This window comes from Grammomys surdaster, unplaced genomic scaffold, assembly GCF_004785775.1.
Source record: "Grammomys surdaster isolate TR1022 unplaced genomic scaffold, NIH_TR_1.0 183, whole genome shotgun sequence".
NCBI lineage: Eukaryota > Metazoa > Chordata > Mammalia > Rodentia > Muridae > Grammomys > Grammomys surdaster.
The window spans coordinates 1308018-1320318 of NW_021604628.1; the positions used below are offsets into that span (position 1 = coordinate 1308018).

The window sequence follows — 12301 nt, forward strand, 5'->3', positions numbered from 1 at the left end:
TGCTGCCTGCCTGTTGACACCATAGGCTTGGTCATCAGGTTGGCTGCTATGGTTTGCAGTGTTTTTGCTGAAATAGCCGTTAGTGTATTTATCAACAGCCACATAACTCCAAAACAGTTATGTTGAGAATTCTACTGTGGCTTTAAGCTTTCTATGCCATTATTATTTATGTTAATCTTACTGGGCATAATTCATGAATTAAACTTTATTGTAAATATGGATAGGATACAGAATTTGATACTGCCTGTAGTTCCAGGTATCTTTGGGGGGATGCTTAAAGGATAGCATCTGCAAATAAGAGGGACTATTAGAACATTGTCCATTTTATCTAGGTTTTTAAATTATTCATAAAAAAATTGCACATTATTGGTAATGTTAAAAAATTTCTTCCACTAATGGTATTTTAAATTTTAAAGTATATTATTACAAGTGTACAAACAAATATTGACGTGTGTGTGTGTGTGTGTGTGTGTGTGTGTAGGCTAATATGTATATGTGGGCACATGGTGGGGTGTGTGGTACATGTGGAGACCCCAGATTGACGTTGGATGTTCTCTTCAATTGCTCTCTGTCTTTACTTGTTGAGAGCTGTGTTTCTTGAGCGTCGTGGATCCAGAGCTCACCTGCTCTGCTAGTCCAGCTAGCCAGCTTGATCCAGGATTCTGTCTCTGCCTTCTGTGTGCTGGCATTATAAGCAGTCTCTTATGGCAACCCAAATTGTATCTGAGTACTGGGGATCTAAACTTTGGTTCTCATGTTCACACAGCAAGTATTTTACTCATTAAACCAGCCATCTCCCTAGCCATATTTTTTTTAACAATAAATTTAATTTTGTAACTACTTTATTTTCTATTTATTCATATTATTTATTTATTTACATCCCAAATGCTGATCCCCCTACCAGTCTCTCCATCACAGAGTCCTTCCCTCCCATTCCCCCCTAATTTTAATTTTACCTGTAGTATGGTTTATAGTTCCTAATTTGCCTCTGTGATCATGCATGTAGTTAACTGGACAAAATTTAAATCTGGGAAGTTGCTATTGCCACTGTTTTTATAGGACTATATCCATAATCTCTCCTTGCTTCTGCTATTTTCATAGTACAGAACAGCCTGCCAGATGAATGTACCAGTGTAGTGATATCAGAGACAGGATTCTCTCATCAACTCACCGCTTGCAGTGCACGCGATTTTTTTTTAAGTAATACTTCCACGCACGCATACCGCGTGCTTCACCATATCTATTTCTCATTTTCTCCCCTCCCAGTTTCATGCCTTTGCAGATTCTTAACCTTGTGCCAGCCCTGGGCGTGGCAGTCTGCCTGCTTCTGAACCAGTTTGAAGCTTTGCTTTCCCAGAATCCCCGTCACTCACAGGCCATTGGGCTCGTGCTCCCTGTGGCCGGCCGGCTCAGGGTTGTTTCAGTTACCATGACTGTTTCCATTAAGGAACCTGTGGACTACTTACCCATGACACGCATTCTCAAATTGTCTATTACTGTGACCTTTTAGACTTGGGTTCTCATCGCTCTCTACCGGCTTATAGTCTAGGCTCCAACAAGCGAAGACTCTGTTTTATACTGTTCTCCTCAACTTGAGAGCGCCTAGCATTGTGCATCTTCAGTCAGTTTTTACTTTGAATATGTAGAGATGTTTTACTGTCAATTTTTGTACTCTTTAGAACTACTTTATATGGCTGGGTAGTGGTGGAACATACCTTTAATCCCCGCATTCGGAGGCAAAAACAGATAAATGTCTTGAGTTTGAGGCCAGCCTGGTCTACAGAGAACTCCAGGATATCCCGGGCTACACAGAGAAACCCTGTCTCAAAAACAAAGCGGAAAGGGAACTACATTGTGTGTTTTGATACATTAAAGGTCTCATTGCTTGACTTGTCAGCAGCTCCTCGTTAGCTCACCAATAATAGATAATAACACATTGGTGTTTAATGGCAGAGTTAAGTAGTCTCAAACATAACAATTAGGAAGTCTGTGTGTGTCCTTGTGACAGTTGATCAGTTTGAATTGACAAGGGTCTCTGTGTGCCTGTCTCACTCTGGTCTGCCTCTTGTCAAGGAAGTTTCTACCCATGGTCTTAGTCTTATCTTCTGGATATCTCCCTTTAAGTGAAGTGTCTTAAGTTTCTGTAAAAGGGAAGAGTAGAGAGCTTGTCATATTTACTGTCCAGGGCCTCTAAGGCCAGAAACATAATCAGTTTGTTTCTGTGGTCTTCGCTGGCAGCTGTAAGGTGTCCACTTACTGAAGCCATCCTGTTACTGCCAGTGCTTTGCAGATACAGAGAGGGATTCAAAAGACACCTTATTAGAGTAAATGTTCTGCGCTTTTCTGAAGGTAAAGGCCACAGTGAACAAGCACGTCATGTCACACCAGCCTAGCCTTTGCAGCTGTCGTGTTTCTGTTTGGTGTAGGTACAGGAAGCAGGTGACACTGATGACCTTAAGCTAAACCTACGCTTTGTTTAGGACAAAATGTTTGGCTGAAAAGTCGTGAGAGAGGCACCTACTTGATGTGCTAGAAGTCGTCCTTTTACTAGGCAGGAATATATTTGTGTTTATTCAGCTCTCTGAGCACTCGGAGCTGCCAGGGCCTAAACCAAACCAAGCCAACCAGCCAACATAGAGCTCAGTACTTCCTTCACCCCCTCCACTCTCCAGAAGCCGCTTCGTGTTTCCGTCAGTAGAGGGGCCGCTTTGGTGAAGGGCTTTTAAATTTTCATAACAACCCTTTGACTACCTAAGACCTGGCAGTGTGGACTGTGTGCAGCAGGGCCTTTCGTGCAGAGACACTCTTTGACACACTCAGAACTAGTGCAGCTGAGGGACTGCACAGTGAGGTAGAGAAGGCATGGTATCCTTGGTTCCTTTTAAAATTGCACAAGACAGCACCTGTGGCCTGGATACGTATCTTGTTTCATTCTCCCTGAAGCTTCTTATTAAGAGCACACACAAGTTCCCATGCAGATAAGATTTATGAGAATGGTCTTAATACTTCCGTTTTTATTTTATTTATTTTTGTTACATTTATGAGTGTTTTGTCTGCATGCATGCATGTGCACCATATGCATGAACTGTTCATGGAGGCCAAAGAAGGCATCAGATCCCCTAAGTACTCCAGTTAACAGTTGTGAGCAGCCACTCTGTAGGTGCTGGGAACCAAACCCAGGTCCTCTGCAAGGGCAGTAAGTGCTCTTAACCTTTGTGAAAGTCTCCCAGCCTGTTAGTTTTTTTTTTTTAAAGGGGAAAAAAACCCAATAAAACCCTTCCGAGTGCTGAGTGTCTCCACCAGGGTTACGACAATCATGCTTGTGTTGACGGTAGAAATGCAAATAATCAAATCACATTGGGGCCTTAGTTAAGCCTGTAAGTACTTAGAATCAAAGCCTAAATTAGACGTGTGCCAGCCCCTGATTTCATATCCATACTAAATGTACTTTGTTATGAGGCAACAAAAGTAGTGTCTAAAATTAGAAAAAAAAATTAAACTTTCCTCAATGGAGATTTGGTTTTTGACCCCCAAGATGACATTGTTTCTTGTTCTGAGGTCTTGTCACAGTCTCACCTGAGGAACTGCTACTGCACATGTTCGCTGCTTACCTAGAATGAATGGGGTTCCATGAACCCTTGCAGTCATTCTAGGTAACAGCAAACCAGAGTGCCGTGGTCGGGATTGGTGACTGCGTTCATGTCACTTAGCTTTATCTCCTAACATTTAGAATGGACGAGTCCCTGCCGAAGTAATGTGAGAGGGTTGGCTTGAAAGGAGGGTGGGGAGACTTGAAAACCTATCAAGAGTTCGCTGTTGTGTTCCATGCAGACCTGTGGCGCACTGTCAGAGCCACCATCTGTCTTAGGGACTGCTGCACATGTGTGGTAGTGCGGGTGCAGAACTTGAGTGCTACCATGACTCTAGGTTAGAAGAATCCTTGTGTTTCATAAAAGTATCTTTGTATTGAGATGTAACTTTCTGATTTAAGTGAAACATTAATGTCTTTGTGTGTTTAAATTTTAGATAAGTTCTCAGTCACTAGAGTATGTGTAAACCAAACTTCGCTCGCTTTAAATATAAACAGATTATCGAGGACTCAAGGTTTAGGGACTTTCATGTTAGATTAACATCTACATGTGGTTAAAGGACAAGACAGCTGTTTAAACTAGAATGACAGTTGTATCTATTTGATGGTTTTTGCTAGGAGTTTTTTCATCTGATGTAGAAAAGTGTTCAAACACTTAGGTGCTAGGCAGCTTAGACCCCTCTATCCTTGAAACTCCTGACCTGGGTGCTCTTACTGGCCAGGAGAGAGCGTGTCCTCCGATCCTAGTGCAGCTGCCCACGCTGCTCCGGGGAAGGATCCGTGAGCCAGGGTGTGGAGAGCGCTCCTGACTTAGGTTTGCTTTTGGTGCTGCTTCATGGAAGGTGTTGTAGGAAAATTTCGTTTCTAGTGAGCAGGCAGTGCTGTAACTGCACACATATTTCACAGTCTTTGTGGAGATGTCCAGTCACTCATTATGTTTTCATGTCACTTGTGTTTCGTCGGTAGCGCTGTTCAGACCCAGTTATGTAGATAGGTCAGGTATGTCTCTGCTGATTATAGTGACTCATGAGTTGCAGCTGTAGGGTGATGGGGACAGAAAGGGTGACTTGTTTCTTCTGCAGCCTGGTCTGCCCCTGCTTGTTATTACTATCAGTGCTCTGCTCTATGTGTTGAAGGCTTTCAGAGAGGGACTACTTTATTACTCAAGAAATAGATTATTTAAATATTTTTTGTAAGCTTTTGTTTTTAACATGACCATAGCAATATAGAAGTCTATGTCTGCATTGCTCAGCCTCCTCTGAAAGCTTCATCAGCATACTGAATTCCAGATCTCTAGGGAGGAGAAGGTTGTGGCTGTTGGGTCTGTCTGAGGTCACCTTTAGAGTGGAGACGTGAGCTGCTGGGACATAAACAGTGTGTGGGTCATGATGGAGTGAGATTGACCAGCTGCTTAGAAACGCACGATCTCGTTCTAATAAGCCCACAGTGCCTTTCGTCGGGAATTAATTACACACTGTTATGTAAATGTCATGTTAATTAAGCAAGAAAATTGAAGTGTTATAAATCTGCTCCGAGAGTGGGTATTTTGTGTATTAATGTTTTGCAGTTACCTCGGAAGAGCTGATAGGAGAATGTTCGATTATTGAGCTTCTGGCGATTTTAGCTGACTGAGTCCTTGACAGTCCATTTTTTCTAATTGATGTGCTTTAGCACATGATTTAACTACAGGCGATGAAAGCTGCTGGGACCAGGGCCCAAAAATAACCAGCCGTGGTCGATGTTTTAACAAAGCCTTTTAGAGTGCATTGTTGATTTCTACTTGGAGATGAAGGAGAAATGCTGTTTTTCATATTTGTTTTGCCTTGAGTTTTGAGTGCTGGAGAGCGTTGCTTGCCCAAGAGTAGCTGTCCGCTATGCCTGCGCTTTCTACTTTCTGTCGTCGCTGTCGCCTCGTCGCCTATGGAGTTGATTGCACGATGAGCTACCTTGAGCATGGTATTTTTTTACATACTCAGCAACTCTAGAAGACTGAAAAAATTCAGAATTTTGCTACTTCCCTTTGGAACGTGAGTGTTGACAGTTAATGGCATACCTTTTTGTAGGTGTGATTTTTTGCAGGTTACAGCAGGTTACTCTCAACCTGTGGGTCAAGACTCCTTTGAGAGTCCAACGACCCTTTGACCAGGATGTCCTAAAACCACCAGAAAACACAGATATTTATGTTACAATTTATAGCAGTAGCAAAATTATAATTACAAAGTAACAACGAAAATAATTTTATGGTGGGGGTCACCACCGCATGAGGAACTGTACTAAAGGGCGGCAGCGTTAGGAAGGGCAGGCACTCCCGGGCTACAGTGAGTGAGTGTTCACATTAGTGCTGTGTTTTCCACCTCACAGAACTAAAATCAGTACTTTCCCAGGAAAACCCACTGCTCTGTTAGGTATGCTATGAAATATCTTTGCTTGTTAGGAACACAGCCGAAGTTACCATTTCATAGTGTTCTTGACATGTCATGTGTGGTCCCGCATTTAATATCAGCATAGAAACAGCCCCGAAAGACAAAAAGAATATGCAGACTTCCTGATTACAAAGCACAGGCAGGCTGCCCGAAGCATTATTCACTGGTAAATTACAAAGTAAATGAAGAAAGCTGGCATTTTAGAAAGGAGTCCTCTGAGTATAACATCAAATGCAGTATGCTAGTCTGTTATTCAACTCCTCTAGATAATGAAGAATCTTGGAAAAGTTAGTTATTTGGTTTAACAAAGGAAATAAAAAAAGAAACATATTGGTTGGTTTGCCTGGCAGTTGAGGTTGCTTTTGTGAGACAGGTCCTTGCGGTGTAGCCTAGGCTGGTCTTGAACTTGAGATGCTCCTCTCTCAGCCTCCTAAGTTCTGAGATCGTGGGTATGTGCTACCACTTAAGCTCAGAAATCATTTGCTTCCCTGAGAGACTGTCTTAGTTAGGGCTTTCATTGCTGAGAGAAACACCATGACCAAAAATAGACTGGGGAGGAAAGGGTTTGTTTGGCTCACAGGATCGTGGCTCATCACTGAAGAAAACCAGAATAGGAACACAAACAGGGCAGGATCCTGGAGGCAGGAGCTGATGCAGAGGCCATGGAGGAGTGCTGCTTACTGGATTGCTTGCCCTGGCTTGCTCTGCCTTAGTCTTTATAGAACCCAGGACCACCAGCCCAGGGAAAGCACCACCTGAAATGGGCTGGGCTCTCCCTGATCAGTGACCTACAGCTGGATCTTATGGAGACATTTTGTCATTTGAAGTTCCCTCTTTTTGGATAACTTTAGTTTGTCAAGTTGACATAAGAGTAGCCAACACAGAGCCCTGCGTATTAAACAAGAGACCTTGTGACTTTAACATATAAACACTCAACAGTTATCTTTCTGAAGCTGCCACTGTACAGTCTACAGATGTGACACAGAGCCAGTGGTGGTGACTGTAGCTTGTGCTGTGACGATCACTCCACAAGCCGCCTGGCTTCCAAGGGAGCAGAAGTGAGGTGCTCTGTGCCCAGCACGGCACTTCCTCCTTTATCCATAAGAGGATCCTCCGGGCTGCTCAGTGGGACACGCTCTGGTCTGTGCCAGCATCGGAGCTCCTGTCTTGAAACCCTAAGCACTAAATAGTAATGCCTTTTTGACATCACCAGTTGCTTTGAGCTCCTGTGGGCCCCAAGGTCGTGATTTTAATTGCCCCTGCTTAGAAATGTATTTACTTCGTTTCTGATCTTCACTGGCGTCCCACAGAGTCACGCAGTGCTCTCTCACTTCTCGCTGTACTGAGTATTCCATCCTGCTTAGAGCAGAGCTGGCCAGGAGTGCAGCAGAGTTCACAGTGGGGTGGGTACAGGTGGCTTGGTGGAGTGGACACCTTTATTTTGACCCTTACCATCAGCTCTCAGTACTATTTTGTTTACTGGAACCACATGGGACACAGAGTAGTTTTCTTGTTGTTGATAGAACCCTCCCTCTTCAATTACATACATTTATTTTAACAATTGGTTTTTAATTAATTGTATAAGAGCAAATGTTATCCTCTCTACTGGCTAGTCTTTTTTTCCTTCAAGGCTGTGTGGTTTGGTTGGGTGGTGGTAGCACACACCTTTAAGCCCAGTACTTGGGAGGGAGAGGCAGGCAGATGATGGCCTGGTCTACAGAGCAAGCTCTAGGACGGCCAAGGTTACACAGAGAAACTCTTAGACAGACAGACAGACAGACAGACAGACCGTGCATGTGGTTTAGATGACACATAATTATATAGGACACACAGGGGATACTCACAGGCTTTTGATCTGTGTTTTTAAAGCGTTTCATAGGTTACTGTCTGTCAGACCAAGTTCTCCATTTATAATGTGGCCCAATTATCAAAGCTGGGATGTATTATCATCGCCAGTTACTCTTGTCAGTTTTTCGTGGCTCAGCCGTGCTTATGTGTACTTTCCTGTAGTGGAGTGGATACATTGGACTAGGCTGCTGGGTTAACAAGCTCTCTGGAGAGCACAGCTGTGGTGACGAATGCTGAGCTGTGCTCTGGAGCTATAAGGTTGTTTGCATTTTTTTACCAAAGCCTACTGAGATTTATTGACTAGGAATATTTTTTTTAAGAGTTAAACTCCTAACCTTCAGGTGAGGTAAAATTTCTTTTATGTGATTATTACCTGGGGATTTGCAGGCATGGGATGTTTGTTCATTCATAAGTTCCAGACACTTTTTTTATTGTTCTAGTTCCAGTACTTGTCCCTCCTCCTAGTTTTCTTGGATGACTTATTGATATTCTTTAAGAAAGCGTTCTGATACACTCTCACTGACTTCTCCACCATGTATCCAACTTCGAAATGTGCACAGGTCTCCTGCTCACCTGACTTACTCCATAAAGAGTTCCATAGTTAGCACTTAGGAGTCTGTGTCTCAAAAAGTTAGTGTGTGTGTGTGTGTTTATGTGTGCGCGTGCACACACACACACACACACACATATGTATCTGTATAAGCACTGTATATGTGCCTAGTGCCTGCAGAGGCCAGAAAGAGGGCATTAGATTCCCTAGCTGAGAATCAAACCTGGGTCTCCTGAAAAAGCAGCAATTGCTGTCAAACACTGAACCATCTCAGTAGCCCCAGGTGTCTGTTTTTAAAGGATCTCAGAGGATGTTCTAATACTGCAATCAGATGGTTGTTATATATAATTCATTCTAATACAGCTTGAGTATCTATCTTAATTTATGTTTCTATTGCTTTGATTAAACACCATGTCCAAAAACAACTTGATGAGGAATGGGTTTATTTCATCTTACAGCTTGCTGAGCCCCTTATCATCCAGGGAAGTCAGGACGGGAAGTCAAGGCAGGAACTTGCTTGCAGAACCTGATGCAGAGGCCACGAGGGGGTGGTGCTTACTAGCTTGCTCCTGTGGATTGCTCACCCGCCTAGGGGTAGTGCCACCTACACAATAGGCTTGGGCCCTTCTTCATCAATCATTCATCAATAGAATGTACCACAAGCTTGCCTGCTGGTTGTAATGGTGGAGGCATTTTCTCAATTGAGATTTCTTCTTACTAAATGACTCTTAAGTTATGTCAAGTTGACATAAAACTACATAAGACAGTGTCCCTAATCCAAACACCCAGAGTGCTTCAGAATCAGACTTGGGAGACAGAAGATTCCATATTTGATCTCATGTCCTGGGCTGCTAAAATGCTGTGTTGAGCTAGCTGAGGGTATGTGTGCAGACAGGGTCTGGGTGAAGTATAATGGAATATGATGTTCAGTCTTGGGACCTCCTGTCCTCAAGGTAACTTTTTTTTTGGGGGGGGGGTTTGGTTTTTCGAGACAGGGTTTCTCTGTGTAGCCCTGGCTGTCCTGGAACTCACTCTGTAGACCAGGCCGGCCTCGAACTCAGAAATCCACCTGCCTCTGCCTCCCAAGTGCTGGGATTAAAGGCGTGAGCCACCACCTCCCGGCTTCAAGATCATTTTAATTTTCCAAAACCCACTAAAAACAACCAGCCAACCAATAAAACAACCAAACAAAGCCCCAAATACAAAACGTTTTTGATTCTAAGTATTTTGTATAAAGGATTCTCAACCTGTATCTCATTCCTTGAGGTCCTTTATATTACACCTCCATTAAAAGGTTTTAAAAATCTATTTACTTCCTTAATGATATCTACCAACTCATAGTTTAAATTCATGAGTGTCGTTAAATGTCCACTGTGATGAGACACAGCAGAAAGCCTCATGGTTTATGCAGCGTTTTTACAGAGATAGTCCACCATGAGCTCCCTGGCTTTTGACAACTTTTTTGTTCCCTTTTGTTGTGAGAGAGATGGGTATGTTGCCATTGACACAACAACAGAATCCATGGGCTTAAGACCCACAGTGTTTTGGGGAACCCTAAGTCAGAGTTTAGTCCAGTCTGGAGAGGATGGGCACGTGTGGGTGGCTCGCCACCTCTTCTGTTGCTCATTTTCAAAACTCAGGTGCCTTTCTAAGCACCTCCGATCTTACTATATTTTGTTTTAGTTTATTTCACTATATTTGTCTGGTGAAGGTGGCATTTTCAGGAGTAAACATTCAGTTGAAATAGCCTACTCTGCCCTCTGAGAGGCCTTAGGACATTTCCTAATTTTTCTTGCCTCATTTCCAAATTCTTACATTTTCCAGGTGAAGTTGGTCAGTGATGCATGTCCTTCCCTTGATTACATGTGACATCCATCACCTGTTGTATGCTTTGGCACTTGATTCTTCCCCATGCAGCCACCTATGCTGCTGTATAGGTCCTTAAGTACACACAGTCTGTCTTCCTAAGAAGTTGGCAAGACTGATCTGTGGTTACACCATGGGTGTGAAACAAGCAGCATACTTTCTTGGTTCTTCCTTCCCTTTAAGGATGTTCCTTCTGTGTCTTAACACCTTGTGAAGGTTGTTGCCATCATGGCCTGGGTAAGGAAAGACAGACAAGGCTGGTGGCACACCAGTTTGGATTCCCAAGTCGCTTTCCTTCCCCATGACCTTGCTGATAGTGCCTCCAGCCATATCAAACCGTCAGTCACCTGACAAGTAGCACTGCCTGTCTGTTCTGTTCATTTGTGGTCACTGGTGTCGCTTTCCCAGGGCAAGCTGAGTGTTACTGGCTTTCATACAGCAGCGTCTTGTCTTCCCAGTTGGGATGTGGTCATTGAGAGATGTTGGAGGATAGTCAGTGTCGGCTTCGTGTGGTGTGATAGCCCTTCTCCTACAGAAGGAGCGTGCTGCTTTCCAGGCCGCCTCTATCAGATCTCTGCGCCCACCCAGACCCCTGACGACATGTTGGCCCGGGCACACTTCTTAGGAGAAAACAGATCCCTTGATCTGCAGTGTTTACTTTATATACTAAAACAATCCTTATTTCTTCTTTGCTGTTCCTTAGGGGGTGAGTGCCCTTCTTCGAGGCCATATTTACAGTGAATTCCAAGTACAGTGACCACTGAGATTAAAAACGGGCACATGCCTCCTTGGTTGCTTTGTGGAAGAACTCAGTTTTCTCAGACTTGGGTAATTTCTTCTCTCCTAGATTTGAATGCTAATGAAAATTTTCTTTAACTTTTCGACATTATGTGAGACTTGAGCATGTTTTATGAAAGGCACATTATACTCTGTAGAAAGACTGGAACTCTATAGAGTTGATTGCAAAGCTAAAATACAAGCTTGTTAGAAGACACTGCGCACGATCCTCTCCATCCTGCTGTGGCTCCCGCATATCTGCAAAGGGAGCTGTCCTGTGTGGCTTCTCTTGTCATCGTGGCAGCTATGGGCGTGTGGAAGGTCCCTGACTGATGTGCCTACTTGTTTGTTTTTAGGTGGGCCATGCACAGACGCAGCTCAGGTCTCCTTAATCACAGCAACCAAAAGATCCTGTGGTGCAGGTATGTACACCGTTCCTACCCGAGTTCTCCTAGAAATCGGCCGCTGCTTCTAACTCGGGATGTATGCTCCAGGGGACGGTCTAATCCTTTGTATCAATTGCAAAATGATGTACTTTGTACTTAATGTTGGTTAGAATTTGGCTAGAAGTGAGAATAATGTCGCTAGGCGTCATGCTGCCTGCATAGTGCTGGCAGCTAGGTCCAACAACGTGGGCATCAAAATTTATCAACTTGATAAGACCTCATAGATGTTAAGCTATGAAATAGGCATGATATACACAGTACTGCCCAATTTGTCTAAGTTCTAGATTTCTTAAAAGCAATGTTTAAATAATAGGTGATGAAAGCATAAAGAAGCTTTATATAGAAGAAAATACTGACCTATTCCAGTAGCTCAGGAGCTTGTGAGATTACTTGTTGATGCTGAAGCTGTGAGGTCTGCTGAAGTCAGTCTTTGCAAGTGGCCAGTGCCTAAACATCACTGCATCTGTGACATTTTTATTAAACATGAAGTCATGAATCTTGTAGACCTTTAAAAAGCAGACCTAGTGGCCACTGCTCCCGTAGCCTGTAGCTTAATTTATTTTAAATGGTGTGCCTTTCTAGTAACACTACCTGTTTAAAATATCTCAAGGTTTGTATTCACATTATATTGTTTTCTAAAGGTCACAGTCGAGATGTTCTTCACTTAATTCAGTCTTTTTAAACTCTCAAACAGAAAGAGCATAAACTGTTGTCACTTAGAGCCTTAGCTCCTGTGAATACAGTTGCCGAGGACATTACCCACACTGTCTGTGTGAATACAGTTGGTGAGGACATTACCCAC

General features: G+C 43.3%; 1 protein-coding gene across 1 annotated transcript in view; it reads left to right on the forward strand.

The window, feature by feature from the left end:
* Positions 1-12301, forward strand: part of Zfand3 (zinc finger AN1-type containing 3) — a 202048-nt gene that overhangs the window by 138457 nt on the left and 51290 nt on the right. The window contains exon 4 of the mRNA XM_028767881.1: positions 11410-11475. Within this exon, the coding sequence (XP_028623714.1) occupies positions 11410-11475 (66 nt within the window). The remainder of the gene's footprint in view (positions 1-11409; positions 11476-12301) is intronic.